At 44.7% G+C, this 22845-nt stretch overlaps 2 protein-coding genes and 1 long non-coding RNA gene across 5 annotated transcripts in view; 1 reads left to right on the top strand and 2 right to left on the bottom strand.

The window, feature by feature from the left end:
* Positions 1 to 2881: 2881 nt before the first annotated feature.
* On the bottom strand, positions 2882 to 6559 carry CLDN5 (claudin 5). Its single transcript, XM_039724483.1, has one exon. The coding sequence runs from the start codon at positions 6467 to 6469 to the stop codon at positions 5819 to 5821; it is 651 nt and encodes a 216-aa protein (XP_039580417.1). The 5' UTR covers positions 6470 to 6559; the 3' UTR covers positions 2882 to 5818.
* A 3875-nt stretch (positions 6560 to 10434) lies between these two features.
* LOC120509658 lies at positions 10435 to 15780 on the bottom strand. The gene is made up of 2 exons (XR_005629313.1): positions 15546 to 15780; positions 10435 to 12352 (listed from the first exon to the last, which is right to left on the bottom strand). It is a non-coding gene; the product is annotated as an uncharacterized LOC120509658 (long non-coding RNA).
* A 40-nt stretch (positions 15781 to 15820) lies between these two features.
* The window catches only part of LOC120509655 (septin-2), a 34809-nt gene continuing 27784 nt past the window's right edge, over positions 15821 to 22845 (top strand). For 2 of the 3 annotated variants that reach the window (XM_039724580.1, XM_039724579.1), the window contains exons 1-3: positions 15821 to 15900; positions 20660 to 20711; positions 21794 to 21893. In XM_039724580.1, the coding sequence (XP_039580514.1) occupies positions 20685 to 20711; positions 21794 to 21893 (127 nt within the window). In that variant the 5' untranslated portion in view covers positions 15821 to 15900; positions 20660 to 20684. Of the gene's footprint in view, positions 15901 to 16627; positions 16652 to 20659; positions 20712 to 21793; positions 21894 to 22845 lie in introns of those variants that run through there. The other variant, XM_039724581.1, reaches the window with a different exon arrangement.

Raw genomic sequence — 22845 nt, forward strand, 5'->3', positions numbered from 1 at the left:
GCTGAGCTGTAGGAAGGAATGGATGCACTGCTATTGCTGTACATAACAGCACTGAGGCACTTCATCATGCCTGAACTAAAGCTGTTTTTTCCAAAAGAAGGAGTAACTTGTGTGGATGTGATATCAACTGGGCTTCAGGAACACCTTGTACCTGCTATGAATACCCTGCCAGCTGCTGCCAGGGCTTTAGTCAGTGTGAGTAGTTTTTGCCATTCAAGATGCTCTAAATATCAGAGTAAAAGATGCAGCTTATTTTATTTTCTGCCTGGTTTTCTGGATGGTCAAAGTCCTCCTGTACTGGGTATTGGAGGTGGTCTTGTTGTTTACTCTCCATTATTAATGTAATGAGATTTGTGTGTCTTGTTGAAAAGGCTGTGGCTTGTGGAGTGAGGTGTTTCCCTTTTTATTTTTCTTTTGTAGCCTGAGACCAAAACAGCTGGATAGTAGTCTCAAGGCTCATTCTTCTTTTGCTTTAATCAGTGCTGTATGTAGAGTACCCCATGCTGTATGATTCTATTGCTCTCAAGTCAAAAAGCTAAGGCCAGTAGTTCAGTTAATGCACCAGTTAATTCTTGTCAGGATGGTTGATATCCAGACTCATTCATATATTCATTTCCTGTATCACTTTTAAAGCAAACTCTAATGCTGATGAGTATTTTCACATTTGAAGTTTGTGTGATTTGATCCCCCATTATCCTGAGCTTCTTTGGACAGAGTGACCTAAACTACAGGTGGAGTTTCAGAGAGGCAAAGCTCTCCCCCAGGGCAGTAGATGAGTGGCCAGGGTGCAGCTGGGCTCAGGCATGAGGAGAAGACTGGCAGGAGCCCTGGGAGATGCCTTCAGCACAGCACTTGTGTTTCCATGCTGAGTCCTGCTACTCCTTGTCTTTCTCTGTGCAGTTTTGGTTGGAACCACACGGTGAGCTTTGGAAGGAGGGGAAAGCTCACTGTTGTAAACGAATTCCCAAAATGGCACAGACAAAGCACACTGCTGAATTGATTCATGATGTCTCAATCTGTGCTTAAGAAAAAGGTGAAGCAAGTCCTGTGTATCCAAGCAACTGTAAAGCCTTCAGTGTTGCCATGGGAGGTTTTATCAGTGATGCAGTGGTTGAAGTTCTCCTTTTCTTCTAATTGAGGGTCGTAGTAGGTAGAAGAAGGAATTTCTAGGCAGAGCCTGCTGCTGCAGAGAGTCAGCAAGGAACAGTCTGGAGCAGTGACACACACAGACACAAAGAAAGGTCTGATCAAAATAAAAATGGTAGACGTCAGTCACGTGCAAAATACAAATATAAGAAACTCCTGAGGCTTTGCTTGTGGAATGATTTGTTTTATCACAATCAGGCTACAAGTAAAACAAATGCAGTCTTTGACCTGAAAAGAGAATTCACCTGCTCTCACCCAATTAATCTAATACAGCAGGAATATTTGTTATGTCTTACCAAGCAGACTTACAAAAGAAAATCCTCAAACATGTGTGCTTAATTAATGATTTTCTTCTTCGGTGCACACACAAAAAGGGATGCATTGTGGGTACCATCTGACACTGAATACTGCCTTAATATATTGTTCAATATATGTATGAATATGGCACTTACATGTGACACATGGCCCCTGACAAGCAGGACTATTTAACATTACAGATACATGGATGAGTTGGAGGAGACCTGCTTTTAGGGTTTGAAAGATGGCCAAGGAAAAAGAACAAATTCCTTGCATAATATTTGATCAGAGAATAGAAAAAAAAAAAATCTGAAGTTACATTGCTTTCTCACTTCAAGAGTAAAATGTTTTGTATGTTTCAAAGAGCAGATGCCCAACAAACATCTTTGTACAGGAAAAGGAAATATTTCCTTAAACATCCTGCAGCAAACGTGACTGATTGAGCTTCCTTTTCCCTCTGCCTGGTGCATTTCCCTTCTTTGCACAGACAGGATCTAACCAGATTTGCAGGGTATGAACTGCAGGTTACTTTCAAATTCATAACTCTGAAATGGTTCGTTTAGCAGGACAAAGGCCAAGCCCAGACACCCTCTTTCCAGCTCAGCATGTGCACAGCAATGGGAGGGTGGCAAGGAGCTTTTGTTAATCTCAACCGAGCTGGCAAGTATGCTGCAAAATGAAGGCTTTGAAGATGTTTTTTCTTCATTTTTAAAGCAACAGTTTGTTAGAACAAAGCTTAAAAATCTTGAAAAAAAAATCTACAAAATATTGAATGTTCTCCTTGGCAGTCATATAACTTAGGCAAATTTCTCCACTAGCAATTAGTCTGTATAGTTTAATTTCCCAGTCTTTTTTGGGTTTGGGTGGTTTTTTGTTGGGTTTTTTTTTTTTTAGGTTCTGTTCTACTGTATCTGTGAAAATGTTTTTCCCCGCCAGTTTTTTTTGGGTTTGGGTGGTTTTTTGTTGGTTTTTTTGTTTTTTTTTTTTTTTAGGTTCTGTTCTACTGTATCTGTGAAAATGTTTTTCCCCAGCTTGAATGCATTTTTCCAGAAAAAGAAATGGTTGGCAGAAACAATTAGGGTATCAGGTCAGGCTGGGGCTGATCCAAGCAGAAGGATTTTTTTCCTTTTAGTTTAAACTAAAAAAATTGAAAGCTTTAAAAGCTTCATGCTTAGAGCTGTTCCCAAAATAGCTGGGACTCACACTCCACTTCCTAATGTGCTCACATCACAAGACCAGCTGCTGCTACTGGCTCTCTTTTGTCTGAGGCTTCAGTGGAGAGCTGAGATCTGCCTGCTCTGCCCTTCCTTCTTCCACAGAGGTGACCCAGCTCTCCTCCCCAAAGGTAGCCCAGGTAATTTCCCTCTGGGCACCAATATCACACCCACCTTCCTGAGCACAAAAAATCCAGTGGCTTTCACAAAACACAGTGACCCTGTTCGGGGCTTGGTTTGCACGTTTTTATTTTTATGCGAAATCATAAATACAAAATAAAAATAGTAAACAAGTGCTACAGATTTATCTTTTCATTGGGATGAGGTTCAGGCCTGATCCTGAGCACTTCCAAGGCTTTAAGTTCAGGACTAGGTCTTTGTTCTTAGAAAACGAATCATAACAGAAACCAACTTAGACTTTTACCCTGAAGCCAATGACATCAGTATCAGCATTCTCTCAGGTTATCTTTCAAAGCACAGCAACAACTAAGGATACTGAAGGATGAGATTAAATATAAAAATATTTTTTAAATGGGCTCCACTTCCTGCAAGTATTGTTGGGTGCTGCCCCACTGATCTCAGCCACAAGTTACAGTTTTGGTAGGATGATGCACAGTTAGCACTGGGATCTTTCTGTGAATTTTTTTCAGATTTTGGTTATAAGAGGATCCAGCCCTGCCTCAATACAAGAAATTTGGCTTGTTGAAATTCCCTTTTAAGGCATGGGTTTCCCCTCCCTCTCCCAAAGACACCAGTTTTGATTTGAAATGCTAGTAATGCATTGTCCAGAAATATTTCATCTTTTGGTCAGACCCTCGAATTCCACAGCACTTCTGAAGCCTCTGCTGTTCAGAGATGTGCAGACAGTTTGTCAGTGGAGTTTAGTTCTTTAACTTGAGACAAAAGTGAGTGAGGTCCAGGATTTGGGCTAATATCTGTGGACTTGTTAGCTAGACACCAGAGAGCTGAGTGAGGCTGAGTGACAAATACAGTTGGATGTTACAATTTAAAGTAAAGTAGTCATGAAATAAAATCACCAAACCATATAACAAGCCAACTTTGGTAGATTTCTTGCAAAATATATGCATTTAAATACATATACAGTTTACAAGGTTACACTGTTTTCAAAAAGTTGTAATGATGAAATACAGAATATTTCACTCTTGTACCAAAATTACATATCACATAATAAAAACAATATTACAGCTTTTATTTAAATGGAGACAGTATTAGAACTGCACCTCTTTATAAAGCACAAATAGCTGTGTTGCTCTGCTTTTGTATTCTCTGATGAGCTCAGATCCTGCTATTTATGTGTTTAAAAAACAAAAGCAGTTTTCTTCAAAAAGGTGATCAATATTCAACATCAAAATTTGCAGGGGCTTTAGTCTCTCATTCCAGTTTATGAATTGCTGATACTTCCAGGGTTTTAAGTTTTCTAAGGCAAGAACAGAGTCAATGTAAATCTGTCAGACCCCAGCTATGGTTTGTCAATAAGTTTGGTGCTACCAGAAAGCTGTAAGAGTTAATGCTCAGGTCAGGTGTGCACTGTATTGCTACATGATGGTAAGGACCTATGAGGCTGTAGGCTTGATCTCTGAGGAGTATAAACAGCACTTTTCCTCCCTAACTCTTGGCAGAAATCTCCTTATGGCAGTGCAGATGCTGCCATAGTCAGTAGCATAATCCTGTGTGGATTTACAAGTAATTAGATTGGAGGAGTATCACACCATCCCCTTAACCCCCTTCCTTAACAAAGTTTGTCTCTGCAGTGTAAAATGAAAAAGTGTAAGCTAGTATTTCAGACTGTGGTGAAGTTCAGGAGGTGTTGACCTCAGGAAAATTAGTTATGTTGCCCAAAGCATCTTCCTTCCTGCAGAGTGTTACTAGGGCATTGCAGAGGAGCTGAGAGCTGTGACACTCATGACTTCACAACTGATCACCTGGCGTAAAGTCTCAGTCAAGATATTTTTGGTAAAATTCTTCTAGCAATTTTTTGCTTGATTTGGTAAATGAAGGAAAGCACGTGTTAACAAAACCATGGTGGGGAGCCAACCAAGCTCACGTCCAACTGAACACACATTTCAAAACTGGCAGCAAGCAGAGCTTGGCAAGAAGGCCACAAAGACATCATTCCCCCCAACCATCAGTATCTGGGGCGATTTTTATCTTTTCAATCTCCTGTAGTGCAGATGAGAGGAGCAGAGGCCCTGCTGGAGCCAGGACATACAGTGATCTCCTAGATTTCTTAATCTAGACCTTGAATAATTCTGGCAATGAGTTCATATTCAAGTAAAAACAGAGCATAAGCTGAAGAAGAGATGAAGAACCTCAAGAGACAACCTAGCGGTATCTGATTTGTGCTCCACTAAAGGACAGCAACTACCTGAAATCTCTTTCGAAGTTTCAAATACACACAGACCAATACGCTTCACTGAGGGACTGAAACAACTGAGGAAAGTCAAAGAACTTTCTCCACAGAGTTACTGCTTAAGGACCAAGGTTAGTGTCATGCTTTGGACAGGATCCCTATTTTAATTGCCCGAATAGATCAAACCCCCCCTTATCAGTCCGAGCGGGAACTGCCCGATGCAGCCTTTCGGGAAGAGATGAAGATGGGAAGCTGCTCCTCGGCTCCGGTACGCACCTGACGCCGGTCCCAGCAGGCAGGCGGTGCCCCGAGGCACCGGCAGCGACAGCGGGCGGCAAAGTACTCACAAGAGTCACGGTAAGGCCGGGGCACGGTCGGGGCCTGCGGCGGGAGCCAGGCGGGCTGGCGGCGGAGCCCGGACGGGGCGTCCCGGTAAAGGCCGCCGTGACTCGTCGGGGCTCCTCGGTTCTCCCGGCCGCCCTGGGCCGCGGAGACGCTGGTTCGCCTGCTCTGGGCGGCCGCGGAGGGCTTCGCTCGGCCGGCAGCGCCGTCGGTCAGTACCGGGAGCCGGCGGCGCCGAGCGCGGCGCTGCCCGCAGCGGAGCGGCCGGACCCGCCGGGGAGCCGGGCTGGAGGGCAGCGGGGCGCTGCCCTGCCTAGGGCCGCCGCTTCACGGGGGTCCCCGTTAAGAAAAGCCTCCAGGCAGGGGAGCGCTGGAGCTCCCCGCAGACGCTCCCGGCCCGCAGCCGTCTGTCCGTGCCCCGCGGGGCGGCGGAGCGGGCCAGCCCCGCTCAGACGTAATTCTTCTTGTCGTACTCGCCGTTGGACGTGGGCCGCCGCGGCGCCGAGTACTTGACGGGGAAGGAGGTCTCGTCGCGCTGGGAGCAGGAGCAGCAGCAGATGAGGCAGCCCCCGAAGAGCAGCAGGGCCGTGGCCGCCCAGCCGATGTAGAGCGCGGCCCCCATCTCCCGCTTCTGGGACGACGGCACGGTGGGGTCGTAGAAGTCGCTGATGACGATGTTGGCGAACCAGCAGAGCGGGATGAGGACCAGGACCCCGCAGAGGATGTAGATGGCCCCGCCGGCGATCACGATGCGGGACTTCATCTTGCCGGGCCGGATGCAGTTGGTGCACTGCGCGCCCACCACGGTCACCATCAGCGCCACCAGCCCCAGCAGTGCCACGATGACGGTGAGCGCCCGGCCCGCCTGCACCTCGGGCGGCAGCGCCAGGATGGAGTCGTACACCTTGCACTGCATCTGCCCCGTGCTCTGCACCACGCAGTTCATCCACAGCCCTTCCCAGATGGTCTGCGCCACCACGATGTTCACGTCGATGAAGGCCGACACCTGCCACATGGGCAACCCGCAGGCCAGGATCACCCCCACCCAGCCCAGGACGCCCAGTCCCAGCCCCAAGATTTCCACCGCCGCCGAAGTCATGGTGCTGCCAGCGCTGTCCCACGGGCTCCGCAGGAAGGAAGGCGCGGCGGCTCCGCTGCGCTGCCCCGGGCGCTGCCGAGCCGGCTCTGAGCGCCGCGGCCGCGGGCAGGGCTATATGAGGAGCCGCGGGGCGCCCGCCCTCCGCCCCCGGCCCGCCCGGCCCTGCCCCGCCGGGCAGCAGCACCGCCCGCCGCGGGCCGGGGCCGGGGGCGGTGTCCGGCCCTCCCTCCTGCTCGGGGGTCCCCACCGGAGCCGGGAAACTTCGCTCTGCTCTCCCCGGCACCCCGCTCCGGGAGGAGCTCGCAGGGACGCTGCCCGTCCCGAGTTAAGCGTGGGGCGGGAGGCATCTCGTCTCGGATTTCGGCTGCTCAAATTCCTTTTAGTGCCGTTATCTGTGAATTTCCTATTTACTGATAAAGTCCGCAGCCAGACCTTCGGAGAGGTCTTGCCAATACAGGCACCCAGCAGTGTGAAAGTTCTGGTTATCTATCTGGAGTCTAATTGATAATTTTTCACAAGTCTAAGCACTGATGGAGAGGCACAGCTCCCTCCTGCACACTGTGTCAGGCAAATATTAAAAAAACGGCGTCAAACGCTTAGGAGCCACCCAGAAAATAGAAGAGCCTTGGATATGGGATCTGCATGTCACCTGTCAGTACCAGTAGGCAGATTCTTAGATAGGTCCAGGAAAAATAACTGCTCTTAGCTTACACCAGGGATGAGACTGTTTGCTTCTGAAGCCAAGAGCAAGGTATACAATTTAAACATGTTTTCACAAAGATTCCAAACTGGACTTTATTGTTTCAATTGTTCCAGTACTGTTGAATCTTTATGATAGGTTAAGGAGTTAAATGCCCATGTCAAAATTGCTGTATTTGCAAGGGATTTTATCATCAGGCCGGGCAAATGTAATTGCTACAGTCTCTTCATGGACCACTGGTGTCCTGGATTGTTCTTGCAAAGTAGCCTTGGTTCAGCCCCTGCAGCCAGCAGCTGGTCTCAGCCCCCCAAAGCTGGCAGATGCAGGGAGTGTTGTGGTGTGAATGCTGCAGTTACAGCAGCTGGAGAAAGAGGACAGACCTCATCAGCTGCCTCACAGAACGCACAAGGGGCTGTGCCCCAGTGGCTTTGCACTGGGGGTCTTGAGAAGGGCTTTTTGATTGCAGTAGGTTTAAATGTGTTAGACAAAATTGAAAGTTATATTCACTGCAACTTTTGAATTGGTCTGACTAGATTTAGTTTCAGTTAGCCCAAAGTGTCCTTCCAGTGTAGAGGAGATTGCAGAGTTGAAATGAACACATTTCCTCCCCCTGGATAAGTGGTTTTCTCTGTTGTACAAAAATGCACAGCACATCTTGTGGCATGCAGAGGTTTGTGATCCAAATCTTAAGACTGATATGAATGCAGCATGAATGGAAAAGTGCACATGTGAGGAAGAAGCAGCAGAAGAAAGAATAAGCAAAAGTTAAAGGAATCACATGGATTGCCAGCTGAGGATGTGATGGCTGAAGTAACAGAGCAATGCCCTGCGCACCTCCTGACAGGTGACTTCAGCAGAGGACCCCAGTGTAGTAACAGGAGGATGACAACAAAGTCACAGCACACTGAATAAGGCCTTTCACTTCCTTTTTTTAATAACCAGAAGATGAATTTTAGCCGCAAAATACCCAAATAGCCACAAGACACCCAAAAAAAGAAGTACAAGAATATCAGGAGCTTGTGGGCCATCATGAAGTTGGACATGCGGACACGTGATGACTGCAGCCTTTTGATTATCTCTTCCTGAGGAGCTGTAAACTATTCTAGCATGGAAAATGTCTTCCTAACAAAGAATGCCTGGTAAACAGAGCTCAGAGGATTTATCTCCTCTTCCAGTTGTATATAAAATACATACAGTTTACTTCAATTATTCAAAACTGCAAATTCCAGTGTGCAAGTCCAGGAGGAATGTGTGACTGGGGCTGTGCAGTTTGTCAAACTGGGGCTGCTTACAATCACTCAGAAGAGTCCCTGGTGTCAGGGAGAGGAGAATGTGCAAAAAATCCATCCACAGAGACAGAGATATCTCAGAGGTGAACAGGAAGAAACCCAGATCACAGTCTGAAACTGAATAACATCTGTATTTATGATGATAATAATGATTATATAGAAAACAGCACAGAAGAACAATTAAGAAAGGGGGGAGAAATGCCAGTTATCTTAGCCCATAAGCACAGGAAAGCCCCACCCTTGCCACTTGCCCGGGAGCACGGAACTCTGAGTTTCCTTCCATACACGGCCTGTGTGTGCTCCTGTGCTGGCTGGGAGGCACTCAAGGGGCCAGTGCAGCTGCCTGGGTCATTGGGCTGAGAAGGGAAACCAGCCCATGGCTTGTTTTACCTCTGCAAGCCTCAGCCCACCTTCCTTTGCTACCTGTAACCCAGCAACAGATTCCTACAAATCACTTAATCCAAGGCAATTATTTCTCTTGGGAAATTCATGCTTAATAATCACAGGGCAACAGAACCTTTCTGCTTAGAGGCATTTCCATTCCTGGTATTTCACTTTTGTCTGTTTCTTTTCATAACCCCAGATATTAGCTTTTATCCTGGTTACTGGCAACAACCTCCATTTTTAATTACTTTATTCCTTGATCCTAAAAGTTTGTTGCACAGGCTACCTTTAATGAGACCACCGGTGCAAGGTGCTCACAGGTTTGCTTACTTGACTTACTGCTGTCTTGACTGACACAGCAGCTTCAGCATGGTGTGGTTTCTGATGGTGTTAATGTCAAAACACTGGAAATGAAACTCCCAGAAATGAAAAGGTTCTACTTTCTTAAAAGGAAATACAAATCAGCATGATGTTTTATTTGGGGTGTTAAGTAAAGAAAATCCCTCCTTTTAAGTTAAACCCTCGCTGGAAAGGTCTGAATTCCTTTAAACTGAAAGGCATGATGCTCTTACAGCAAAGTAGCTGTTTAACAAATGACCATTCCTGTCATTACATCTATTTCTGCTTCAGCTATGTATTAATTAAATTATTCTAAGGGGATACTTAGGGGGGCTTTACAGCCTGTGAAAATGGGCGGAAGTGGTATTCAAGCTGAGAACAATTGCACAGGAGCCATACTATAGCAAGAGGGGCTCTGGGATTAGAGGTGATTGTGTTTTTGCTCCTTTCCTGACAATCAGGACAAACACCAGGCACAGAGTTACTGGGAGGGCTGCTAATGGGGGGTCCAGGCTCTCACCAGCATTGCTTGTGCTGGTGCATGAACCCCGTCCCATGGCACAGAGCTGCTGTGCCCAGCCCCTCCAGCCTTGCCAGGGCTTTGCTCAGCCCCAGGCCTCCCACAGCAATGTTTGGATAGATTTGCCTTTGGGGACCTGAAACGTAGTGTGCAGAGCACACTTGGTTTATAATTTGTGGAGTGTCCCTTACCTAAGTGCTTCTGCTCTTTCTAACCCCTATAATATTAAGCATCTGGAAGACAGAGGGGAAAATGACATTTGGGATCAATCTTATGCACAAACCTCGTATTGTTTGTGTGAATAAGATGGAGTATGAGTCAAAAGATTAATTAAAAGCTCAATGATCTCGAGACAGCTTACCATAACTTTTGGATCAGACATAAGCAAAGGTGAAGAATTAGGAATCCTATTAGAGATTGATTTTGTGCCATATTTTGTATTCTAATTAGTGCTGAAATAAAGGCAGGGAGATTTACAAACACAGAGGGGTTAGGCAAAGGCTGTTCTTTATTTAGAAAGCCTGAGGTTTCTCAGAGAAGATTATTTCTTTCTGAATTTTCCTTTAAAATGCAAAAGAATTTCCCAACAGAAGAGATTCCATACTAGGATAAGGTTCCAGGAAGTTCTTGTGTGTCAGCAGTGCCAACGTGTCTTCAGTGTAACACATCACAAGACTGGCACATAGGAAATGAGTTCTTGTCAAATGAGCAGGTTATTACAAAATGAAAGTGCTCAATTTCACCACAGGATTTATTTCAGGATCAGTTATTTCAGAAACGAGCTGAAGTGGTTAACATGAAATTGCCACTTCTTCTCTTAGATCATCTTTTGAGCAAAAACAAAATCAGACCAGAATTTTGCAAGAACAATTAGTGTTCTCAGTGGCTGATGCTAATGATGCACAATCCAACACTTTTTTTAGTTCAAGCATTGCTGCTGGCCCTCAGGATTGAGAAATGGATGCCCTGTTCCCTCCCAGTGGTGATGTGACTAAACTCAGGTAAAAGAAAGGAAGGAAATGGATATATGTAGCTGGAAAAACACTGAAAGAAGTTATAAATGTGCTTCCAGCCTTCATTATTTGCTGCTGCAGATTCCTTTCCAGACTCAGTGGCTCTAGCCCTGTATCAGGCTCTACTCTTTCCACACACACTCTGCCCTGGTGCAGCCAGGACTACACATGGTGGGAATGCTGAGACAGTGTTACAGGTACTTTCCTCATTGAATGAGGAAAACAATAGTGGTAAACCATCATTAGAACTAAGTTCCACATCCCCCCTCTTGAATTTCTATGCACATAAACTTCTGGAGCAGGATTCACAACTTCCCAGTGTTGGAATTGATTTTCATGTCTCTCTGTTAAAGCATGCCCTGCAGAGAACATTTCCAGTCAGCTCAGTCAGGACCAGCTGGGCTGCACTGGTGAGCTGCTGAGCACTCAACCCTTCAGCACCTTCTTTTCTGGATTTAGCTTTGCAGAGAACACTGTGGTGTCACTAGACAGCCGTAACCCCATGTTAATGGTGTTCCAGGGCAGTAAATATGGGCAATGGAGGCCCTTTCCCAAAGTTTAAAATGTCATGTAGATGAGTTTGATTATCCCACTCATCAGAAGATCTCACTGAATATGTGCTTAGGCCATGCCACTTTAAATAGTTCTCTTTAATGCTATGGACAGATCTTGAGAACATAACATATTAAAGCTTGGATAGGCAGGATGGGGGGAAGCTATAGGAAATCCACATTGTTTCATGCCTAATGGTCCATTCTACATCATGTTTCCTTCAGGAGAACTATAGTTTAATTTTGTCCTTTTCCAGAGTTAGCCTCCTTCCACAGATTGTGGTGTACCAGGACCCTGGTAGATCTCTTTCCCATGTAATTCTTGGGAAATCAGATGAGATGTCACTTTGTAAAGAGCAGCGTCAGCCAGGACAAATGCCATTGTTTTAAATATACATTGCAGATGTTGAAAGTAATTAGTAAACACATGACCATGAAGTTACTGAAAACTATTCAGGGTTAGTGATGGGAAACACACTACATTTATCTCTTGTCTGAAGATTTGTGCATTGCTGAGAAGATGTGGGGGGTTTGGGACACCTCTTCTCAGCAGTGCAGCCCCACCACATCTGGGGCAAGCTCTGCTTTCGGGAATAACGCACATCTGCTTGGTCAATCCTGACTTCCTTCCTAAAGGGAATTTTGTTTCCAGTAAGAGGAAAGGGTGACTGTTATTGCTGGAAAGATGCAAAATGTCTCTTATACTGGAGAATATTTGTAGGCTTTTCTTATTGCTTCTTTATTGCCATAAGTAGCATCTTGAAAAAGAGGGCTTGTATGTGCTGGTAAATGCAAAAGAAACACTTCTGTTCCTCTGAGACTACTATAAATCAAATATAATCTTCATTTCCTGTAGTGTGTCACTGAAAATGAGGCTTGGACGTTCTTTGCAGCAAGGGAAAATACTTATCTGTTGCAGATTTTCTTGTAAAGCAGCTTGTGTCTGTAAATCCTGGTGCATGGACAGATAGTGGCTTCCTGTTCCTACCCTGCCCAGGCTCCAGCTCTGAGCTGTAGGTCTCAGAAGAGCTCATCAGTGACAACAGCTTTCATGGACCTGAAAGTTCTGATTCCTGATGCAGCATGTCTGCAAAAATGAGGAAATTTGAGATGTTAGAATGGTTTATCCCATTGGTGACTACACAGACAAAGCCCTACACAAAAGAGTATTTTGATCAAATCAATGGGAACTTCACCCCTAAATTTCTGTCTTTCAGCACACCCAAATCCTACAAATTAACCCAGGGAATATCTAAATTACTTGATCTGACATTCCCACCAGCTACATTAAAAGTTTTTTTTTTTCTCTCCTAATCCTTTAAAAGAGGATGTCACCCACAGTGTGCAGCAGATTTATTCCTAAAAGGTTTGGATCTGGAGCCATGTACTGTACTGTAACTTGGCAAAGCATACACAAATACTTTGAATCAAACACAAACTGAAATCTTATGGAAAATAAAAGGATTTATGTACATGATTAAGTTGTTTAATCAGCCCATGGGCAATTTTATCTGCAGAGAGATTTGGGAGAGTTCAAGATGCTCAGTGTCTTACAGTCCTGAGTCAATATGACCATGATTCGATGATTTTATAGTGCAGCCATTAATTACAGCAATCACACAGAATTTTAGGCTCAAACCCAAACATTCATCTATGTGAGGAAAAGACTTCACTGAAATAAAATTAAGTTAAAAGGGATCTCACAACTGAAAAATAAAAACTGTTTTATGCAGCATATCTTAAGGAAACTAATGCTGAGGAATGTGGAGTTGGTTTACCTATTAAAACTCCATTTAGGTTTCAGTTTATGGCTGTATTTATTTTCTTATAATCAGTATCACCATTTTCTCTGGTAAGAACTGGAACAAAAGACACATGATGTGTTTTGCTGAATGTATGAGGTATTTCTGATTTACCAAGATGTGACTCTACACAAAGTTAAGATTTGAATTCAAGGAAGCACTTTTGTGCTTTTGATAATGTAAACCCTGATGTATCAGGAACTTCAAGAAAAAGCATTGGAACTTCCAAGGGAAAAACGAAACAAAATTCTTTCAAAAATAGTAATTCTGGGAATGAGTGATTCACAGTCAGGCTGCTGTTCACAGCATGAACATTTCTAGACTATTTAACCAGTGTTCCTCAGTACAAGCACTTCTGCTTGCACCTCTGCTAATATTGGTGTGAAAAATAAAAAACATGCAGCATGTGTTTGGGGGGGCTGCATTTGCTGTAGGTGTCTGCAGTGCAGCATTTCTCAGCCACACACCCAAAACAATTCCAGTTCTATTGCCTGGGAACTGCACTTTCATAACCAGTCTCATAACAGGTTTCAAAGGTAACAAAAGTACATTTTCATCAAGCGAGTAACACTCATTGTCACAGGATGCTCTTTAATGCCAGAAGTTGGGATGGGTTCAAAAAGCAAGAAGAAAAATTCATGGAAGAGAGAACCATCAAGATAAAACTTCTGGCTCAGGAAGCTGCTGAGCTGCAGATGGCTGGAATCTGGGAGGATACACAGGCACGGTGCTGCTTTTATCTTTTCCTTAGCATCTGCTCCTGGGCACTGCAGAGGGAGGGCACTGCTAGGACTGACCTCTGCTCTCACCCCAGGTGCCCTTCCTTACATCACTTTCTGGGACTTCTTTGGAAGGGTTGTGGCTTCCCTGAACATTTTGTGTGACAATTGGTCAGCGGTCCGATTCAGCCATGACTTGGGAAAATCATTGCCTCGATAGCAAAGGATTTGAAATTTCTGGAGACTCTTTCACCCCTTGCACTAAATCCTACCAAAGGAAAGGGACAGTCATGGGAAAGCACTAGCTTCCACCTGTCTCTGTGTTGATGGCAGTCTGTAGCTTGGCATCGTCTGTGCCAGTTTCTTACAATTTCTTCAGATACTAAGCAGCTGTTTGTAATAGCAGTGCATGTGTGCAAAATCTTGTGTCCACCACAGTGTTCTAATTTAGTGAAAGAAAAACTGCCACAGTTGTTTCTATGGTGATAGTATAAAACACCTATATGGAAATCCATGGAATAATTTAAAATAAAACCTTAATGTCTAAGGAAGACTGAAATGCCATCTTTTAACTCCTCCAGGAAGGAAGTGTGAATCAGAACTTTGAGTTATAACATCACATTTTGTCCTAGGAAATGGAGCTTGCTTGTGCTTTCACTGGCTTTTATCTTGTTCTTACTCAGATCCCATCAATGCTCAGTTGATAATATGAGCACAATGTGAATTGCAGATAATGCCAGTCTGCCTTCAGCAGCATTTGTTTCATTTCCAGATTTTCCTGTTGAAAGCTGCAACCCTGTTTGCTTAATGGATGGCAATGCAGACATAACAGAAATGTGCTTCTTGGTATTCAGAATTTTAAGTCAAAAGATTTGTTGGTGGGTCACATACACAAACTGTCCTCTCAAAATGTGTGGATAGATGTCCAGGAACTTTCCTGAGCACAGTTCTTGAAGCTGGAAGGTTGGAAAAAGCTTTTCCAGTACTTCAGCTAAAATGTATTTTAGTTTTGACAGTGTTGGGTTTAGAGTTTGGGCAATGTAACAATGTTTCCCCATGAGAAAGTGATCTGTGTCTGTAATCTAACTGTGGGAATCACTGACACTCCTGCTGGAGTCCCTGACACCTCCGAGGGCTCGCAGGGCAATCCCAGCCGGGCATCTCACCCGGGCAATCCCACCGGGCAATCCCACCCAGGGAATCCCGCCCGGGCAATCCCACCCGGGCATCCCACCAGGGAATCCCAGCGGGCAATCCCACCCGGGCATCTCACCCGGAGAATCCCACCAGGGAATCCCAGCCGGGCAATCCCAGCCGGACATCTCACCCGGGCAATCCCACCCGGGCAATCCCACCCAGGGAATCCCACCCGGGCAATCCCACCAGGCAATCCCACCAGGCAATCCCACCCGGGCAATCCCAGCCGGACATCTCACCCGGGCAATCCCACCCGGCAATCCCCCCCGGGCAATCCCACCCGGGCAATCCCACCCGGGCAATCCCACCGGGCAATCCCGCCCGGCCCTGCCGCGGTGACAGCGGCCGAGGCTCGCACAGAGCAGAGGGAGAGCCTGACGGGAGGGGACAGTGTAAGTGAACAAACACCGGGGATTCTTTGTACAATGTTCGGGAGAGGAATTTGCTTCTGGTGTGAACGAGCATCTGCAAACCAGCCAGGCTGGTGCTACACTGCATTACAGTCAAACAGCACGAAGTTTAAGCTGCATTTCCCCCCGGCTATCACACCAGCCATGTTTACCACTGAGGAGTATCGATAAACCCGCTGTAAATGGAGCAATCCCAAAACTCAACGATGTTTGGGTGGCAAACAAAACCAAACCGTTCCGTGTAGATGCGGCACTTGTGAACACGGTTCGGCAGCGGCCCCGGCCCGCGGGCCGCCATGGCCGCGCGCCGTGGGGCGGGCGGGGGACGCTCTGTCCCTCCTCTCGCTGCTCCCGGGGCCGCCTCTCGCCGCTGTCTCCGGCAGGGCGCGGACCATAGAGTGGCGCGGGGTAGGCGGGCGCTCCGCCGCGGTGGCTGCTGGGATGCGGGAGGGCTGCGGGGCGGAGCGGCGGATCGCGGCCTGGCGGCGGGAGCGGCCGCGGCCTCAGGTGAGCGCGGGGAAGGGGCCGCGTCCCCGGTCCGGCGGCGCCGCCGCCCCCGCGGCGCTGCAGCGGCTCCCCGTGCCGGGCACAGCCTCGGCCCCCGCCGCCGTGTGCGGGCAGGGCTGTGCAGCCGCTGTGTGGGGACGGGAGAGGTGCAGCCGCGGCAGGAGCCCCGGGACGCCGCGGTGGGGCCGTTTCGGGCTCACCTTGATGTGTTTTTAAAGCAAGGCGGGATTAATTTGAGATGCGGACGGGCCCGCGCTGCTGGGGCAGCCGGAGATGCAGGAGGGGATGGAGCAGGAAGTGCTGTCTCCACCAGGCATTCCTCGGATGCTTTTAAAATTGCGGCACCCACCGGGGCGGTGCGGCTGCCGGGGCCGGGGGTGCGGCGGGGCACTGGAGCGGGGACAGCACCCAACCCCAGCTTTGCTCTTTTTGTCGTTAATTACTGCTCGTAGGTCAGAGACTTCATGGTATCGTGAGACTTAAGCATGACTTGGAAATGATTTAAACACAAACGTACCAGTTTGCTGTGCGTTGGCAGTATGTACACAGTTATACTTGAGTTCTGAGGGTGTGAGGCAGAGCTGCCTATTTCCTGATGAGTAATCGAGTAATATGTTTATCTTTTTAATTAAAAAAAAAAAACCTCCTGTTTTTCACAATTATAGGTCTGTTTAACAGTGCTTTTTGACACAGTAACTCGGCAAAAATACTGTCAAACGCTGCTTGCATGGAAACATCATCCCTAAAACTGGCATGGTATCACTGCCTCCTTTGTGCATTTCAAATAGCTGTTCTCACTGATAAAACACTATGAAAGGAAGTTGTTTAGAGTCATGTGTTAGCATTGAAATGGAGATTTAAATAAAATATTTAAGATTAGAGCCTTAGGTTCATGTGTTGCTTTTTCTTGACCTTTTAAGAATAGTGCTCATACAGATGGTTGAACTCTTGTGTTCCTTCTGCTGTGCATATGTGTGCTGTTGAGTCACAGGCATGTCTCAAATGTTGATGCCTTCCCAGTAGTATTCCCTGTGCAGTTTCCTTGATTCACATACAATCCCAGAAGGAAGTCTGTAGAACTTATGAACTCTGAACATCAGTTCCAAGCCAGAGCAGTGGCTCACACTTAGCGTGGTCTGTCTGCAAAAGTCACATCTGGGTTGTTGCATTTTCTGTAAATTCCTTCTTTGGTGGAAGTGATATAGTCATTTTCCTGAATAAGAGTAAAGCAGAATTGGTAGTGTATAAAAGAGAATTCCTTCAACTGGTAATACCTATTTCTAATGAGCAAAAATGAAGTCACTTGGGATTGTTCATCTGGAGGAGGTTTCCCACAGTAGAGGTGAGGACATGCCAGGAACAAAGCATGGCACACAGAACAGGCTGTGCTGGATACATTTGTTAGAACTCAGTGATTCACTGAATCATGCAGTTTTTTCTATTATTATTGATGTGACTCAGATTTGATATTTCTTCCTTGGGTTTTGTAGTTATTTTAGTGAGAAACCACAAATACTGCTGTTTTACTGGGATATCTTGGTGTTTCTGTCTGCTTTAAGTCTGAAAAGTGACTTCAGAATGCTGATGCTGTTGAGACCATTTCCAGCATTGGGAAACCTGTTCAAGTCTTTACTCCTGTCTGTGGCCACTAAATACTGCCAAAAAACTATCTGAGTTATATAGCCACTGATGGAAGAAAGAAGCCTCATTTGAGACATCAGGAGGGCTGTTCTGCTTGCTGAGATGGTTGTAAGGTCACTCTGAAGTGGTTATTTGAAAATGTTGTCTGGTATCCTTATATGGACACGCTCTTTGTGCATGTTTGTAGTGCTTTCTTTGTGCTGGTTCCTATTGAGAAGCTCCCAGTCTGCCTGTTCCTCACAGTTTACTTCTTGCATCCTGACAGGAACAAAGGAAATGACCCATTTTCCTTCCTCTCTCTTTCTCCCTCACCGGAATACTGCTCTTAGCACAGGACAGTGGGATGGCACGTTCCAGCTGCAGCTGAACTCAGTGGCACTTTGCTCCTTTACATTGCCAGCATCAAATTGTTCAGGATAGGAATTTATTGGAATCCAGAATGAAACTTTGTTGTGTTATCTGCTGTTCAAAACCAGATTTGAACATTCCTATGCTGTAGCACAGTGTCCCTTTCTTTCTGCTGGGCCTGCTAAGTAGAGCCCAGCATTATTTACAGATAAAGTTTCACTGCTTTTTGTAAGTTGTTGCAAATGTATCTTATCTGTTCCTTTCTCCTTGAACTGTTTTGTATGTGCTGTTTTGCATATCTCATACTGATTGAAAGAGTACTTTGAAAATCTAAAGAAAACAGAACAGATACAGTTCTTGCTCTGGTTTGCCTTAGTTGTGGGGATTTTTTTTATCCATTTTGTTCTGGACAATTGATAAGAAATTAGATGCTACAATTTCCAGGTGTGTGAACTCCCCAGAGTGTTGTCAGAGACTCAGCTTCACCTTGGTTTGATGTTGGAGTCAGCTGTGTGCAGCCAGCGCTGTGGGTTTCTGTGCTCACTGATGTGCAACAGGGAGTGCTCCAGCACCAAGCTCTCACCTGTGAGCAGTGCTGAGGTGCTGTGCTTTTTGGTGCTGTGAGAGGATTTAACGGGTGGCATTTTGTTCATTCTGAGCTTTTGATTTGTACTGTGTGGTAGAGCTTTGGGAAGGCAGCACATTACCCGGGGAGGTTTGGTGGAATGATTTTCGAGGAAACCTCATGAGGGCAGTATTAGGAATTGCAAAGTGTCAAGGCTGAGCAACTGAGCTCCCAAATGAACCCAGGCACCTTAAGTGTTGTGGAACAGCAGGTGTTTCTCTGGGGTTTTTTGTTGTTGTTGAGGTAACTTAGCTAGCACATTTCTATTCCAACAAAAGACATTGGGAAATTGCTAACTGGAAGTGTGAGCTGCAGTCATGATGTGATCACAGCAGCTGGGCTGCTGCTTTGCCTACAGCAACTTTTCAGTCAGAGTAAGACACAAGGTGATGTGGTTTGCCTTGTAGGAAACAGGTTTTGTAAGCTGTACTTGTGGAGCAGATAATTTTATGAAAAAAAGTTCTGTATGTGATAACAGACTAACTTTGAAGCTGAATGTGTCATAATCAGTTGATGGCAATTTTGACTCTTGTGCTTTTTAATCAAGTAACTTGAGTAATGCTCCAATGGATGTGACTGTATGGTCAGTTTAAAGTAGAAGTAGGGAATTTGCTGTGCATATTGAAACCTGAATCATTCCCCTGTCTCTCCTTTATCTGTGGACAGAGGGCCTGGGTGACTTCTCTGGCCTTACTGTGAGAAATGGGTCAGGTATATCTACATTGGCACTCAGTAACTACGAGCTTTTCTAAACTCTTGAACTATGTTACTAATTTTATTGACAAGGTGACAACAGAGGTTTCCAAACTTAGAAACAAGATATCAACAGAGTTACTTCAGTGGGATTGTGAGTGTCTTTAAGGATCTGTGACAATGATTGGCTGGAGGCTGGAATGAGCCTTTGCATACTGGTCACAGGAAAAGAAGCTCTGGTTTTCAAAGCCATTCTGAAGGGATGCTTTCCAGAATGTTTTGAGGAATACACAGTTAAGGCTGACAGATGATTAGAATGAGGACCTCCCTATTTTCCATGGCAATGGATGCACTGTGCTTTTGTTAGTACACAAATGAGCTGGGTATGGGGAAAAGTAGTTGAAAGAGGGAAAAAAACAGCTTTCCTTGCTTATAAGGTAGGTGGTACCTGCACAGCTGCCAGGATTTTAAATGCCTGCTGCAGGGCAAATGAAAAACCATGGGAGCTGAAGATCTGTTTTCTTTAGAACTCCAAGTGGCAATTATGCTAACTTCAACTTTTCCTTCAGTCCCGAGCTTGGACTCTGCCAGGATTTGACTGTCAAACTGCCAGTGTCACAAACTGGACTGTATCCTGCTAAAATGACTCCTGCTACCCAACAGGAAGGTCTGAACACACAGGTGCCTGCATAGGTCACTTCCCTACTTTTCCAGGCCAAGAGCTGCATTGTCAACAAACCAAGCTGTGAAGTGCTCCTGCCGCTTCTGCGTTTCCTGTCCCTACTCTGGGGCTGCTCTAAATGAAAGGCCTTTGCTTTTGCCCTGATAACTAATCTATAGCACAGCTAACATCCTTGAGTAAAGAGATAAGGGCTTGCCAAAGTCCAGCTGTTCTGGGTGTCTGGAACTAAAGAACAAATCTCTTTTGATAGCCCTTCACACTGGCATGAATTTTGCGTCCAGCGTGGGTTAGCCAAGTCAGTGTCCTGTTCAGCAAGAGCACTTTGAAGTCACTGAAGATAATGTTATGTTCTGACCCTTACCTGGGAATCATGTAGGTGTCCTGTTCTCATGAGAATTTTTGGATGTGGTAATAATTCTCAAATGTAATGTTTGGACAACATTTGCATTACATTCGCCTATCTCTGTACAATCCTTCTGCAAAGACAGGATGGATGAAAGTTTGTTATGATACTAAATTTTAATATTTTGCATTTTAAAGGATTTTTTCTGTTTTGAAATTTTTAAGTATTTAAATTAAGTACTCCTGTGATTTATTTCAGAAGGAAGACATTTTGATTATGGCTTGTTTGTTCTGGTAATCTTTGAGTATGTGACATTTCATTCTACAAGAATAAAATGTGATTATTATATGCAGTTGATCAGTTCAAAATTAAAAGTAATGTAATCTTCAAGTCAGCTAACATGGCACTATGGCTTTTTTTCTTCCAGTGTCTGAAACTTGAAGTGAAGAAACATGTCTCAGTCAGGTGAAAAAGTAAAGGTAAAGAGATGGCTGCATAGCCAATATTTTGTCTAGAATCTATTCAACTTCTGAAAACATTTATAGTTCTACTGAAATGCTAAAATTGTGAATAAATGATACCTTATTGCTTCAGATGTGTTTCTTAAAAGGAACTGCTTAGTAGAAACAGAGGTTTTATGTGATCCTAGTGATAGACTTTCTGCTGTTCACCAGACATTCAGTCTCTGCTTACAAAGTTAAAATGGTACCTTAACCTAAGGAAATTTCATGTGACAAATCTTCATTCCTAATGTTTTTGTCCATCCAGATGGGCTTTAAAAGGATTTTTAGCAAATAAATAATTACCTTTTAAGTGATTTACCTTGTATCCCCCCACACCACTGGAAGTGTATGGCATTGTAAAAAACCTGTTCTCATGATAAGCTCATCTGTGAAGAAGACATCTGGTTCCAGGTAGCCCACAGGTCCCTAAATCAGGTGGCTGCAGTTCTTATTTAGGCTCCTGTTAGGTTTTCAGTCAGTGGGTAACAGATGTTGGAGCAGACTGCCTTGTTTATAGCCCAAATCTCTTTGATAAGTTTTTCAGGCATGTTTCTTTTTCCTGCTTTTGTGTTAGAAGTCAGAGATTGTGAAGATAGGTGAACAACTTAAGCAGCAAAAGATACATCTCTGTGTGATTGTATCTCAGTAATCCCCCATTAGTACAATGTTCTTGTTTTTTACCTGTGAGCATATGCATTATTTTTATAGAAGATAATAGCAGCAGACACCAAATTTGAACAGAATTTTTTATATTGAGCTGTATTTATTTCTTAAGATTAATAATAGTGTGTTCTTGCAAGCTTGCAGATTTTGATTTTATCCAAGGGGAGACTTGTTTGTATAGCTCAAGGTACTTATCTGATTTCTATTTATATCAGCCTGCTTGGTAAATGAGCCTTTTTAAGGTCTGCTTTGCTATTGCAGCAAAAAAGGTTTCATTCTCTATTCTTCCTTGTGCTTTATATACCCCTATTATTGTGTAGAATCAAGTAAACTCTTTTTCAGCTTTTTAGGGGGAAAGGGATCTCATTTATATTCAACCTTTGTTTTCTTGTCAGTTTTCCGACTCGGCAGGCTATGTGGGGTTTGCTAATCTGCCCAACCAGGTTCACAGGAAATCTGTGAAGAAGGGCTTTGAATTCACACTCATGGTGGTTGGTAAGTGAGCTCTTCAAGTATTTTTGACTGTTATACAACAACATTTCTTTCACATAGATGTATGCATCTTCCTACTTAGCAATTGACTGCTACACAGTAGAAAAAGCTTTGAACCTCTATACACTTTCTAATTACATCTGTTGCTGTTTTGTCATGTTTAGTGGGAGGGAGTATTTATAGTGATTAAAGATGATGACTGGGAGCCAACAGGACATTTTGGCATTCCTGATTCATCGTCAGATGACAGGGGTAGTTGTTTAATCTTTCTTTCACTCATTTCCCCACTGCAGGCATGAATGCACACAGTGAGTGTCTTGCTGTTGAAATGGTGATGCTGCTGTTGTATTCTCTGCTGTTCTGTACTGACTCACTCTGGTGTCAGAGATAAACCTGTAATTTGCCTGTTCTGTCAATGAGCACTTCTGAGTCTCTTTGATGGAGAGTTCTTTAGGCACAAAGCTCTTCCTAGTGATGTTATGTTTACATTAAATCAGTTTAATGGTTTGCATGTGCAAAGGGAGCCCACAGTACTGTTACTCTTTTGTAGCAGTAGTGAAAAGTGAAAGTGTGCTCTGTAGTACCATTTGGGATTACTTGGTGACAGTATTCAGCAGTTTGTGAGATAAACAGGTAATACGTGATAATTGTAGAGTTCTTGTGTCATGTAGCTTGTGATGAGAAATACAAATAATTTTTTCATCTCTAATATCAGCTTAGTAGCCTCTAAAATAATACAGCCAGTTGGTCTAAATGCTGGCTCCTTTGATTCCTTGAGTTAGGAAGCAAGCAGTTTTTTGTAACTCAGATTTAGGAGTTAAATTTACACGTCTAACTTTGTTACTTAGATGTAGGACAAAATTTGTATCATTTGAAGTTACAGAATTATAAAACTTCTCAGGTGAATTTTGAATAATTTGCTTTATTATTTTCAGTTCCATGGAAACTATATGGG

The sequence above is a fragment of the Passer montanus genome, unplaced genomic scaffold, assembly GCF_014805655.1.
Source record: "Passer montanus isolate IOZ18808 unplaced genomic scaffold, ASM1480565v1 scaffold53, whole genome shotgun sequence".
NCBI lineage: Eukaryota > Metazoa > Chordata > Aves > Passeriformes > Passeridae > Passer > Passer montanus.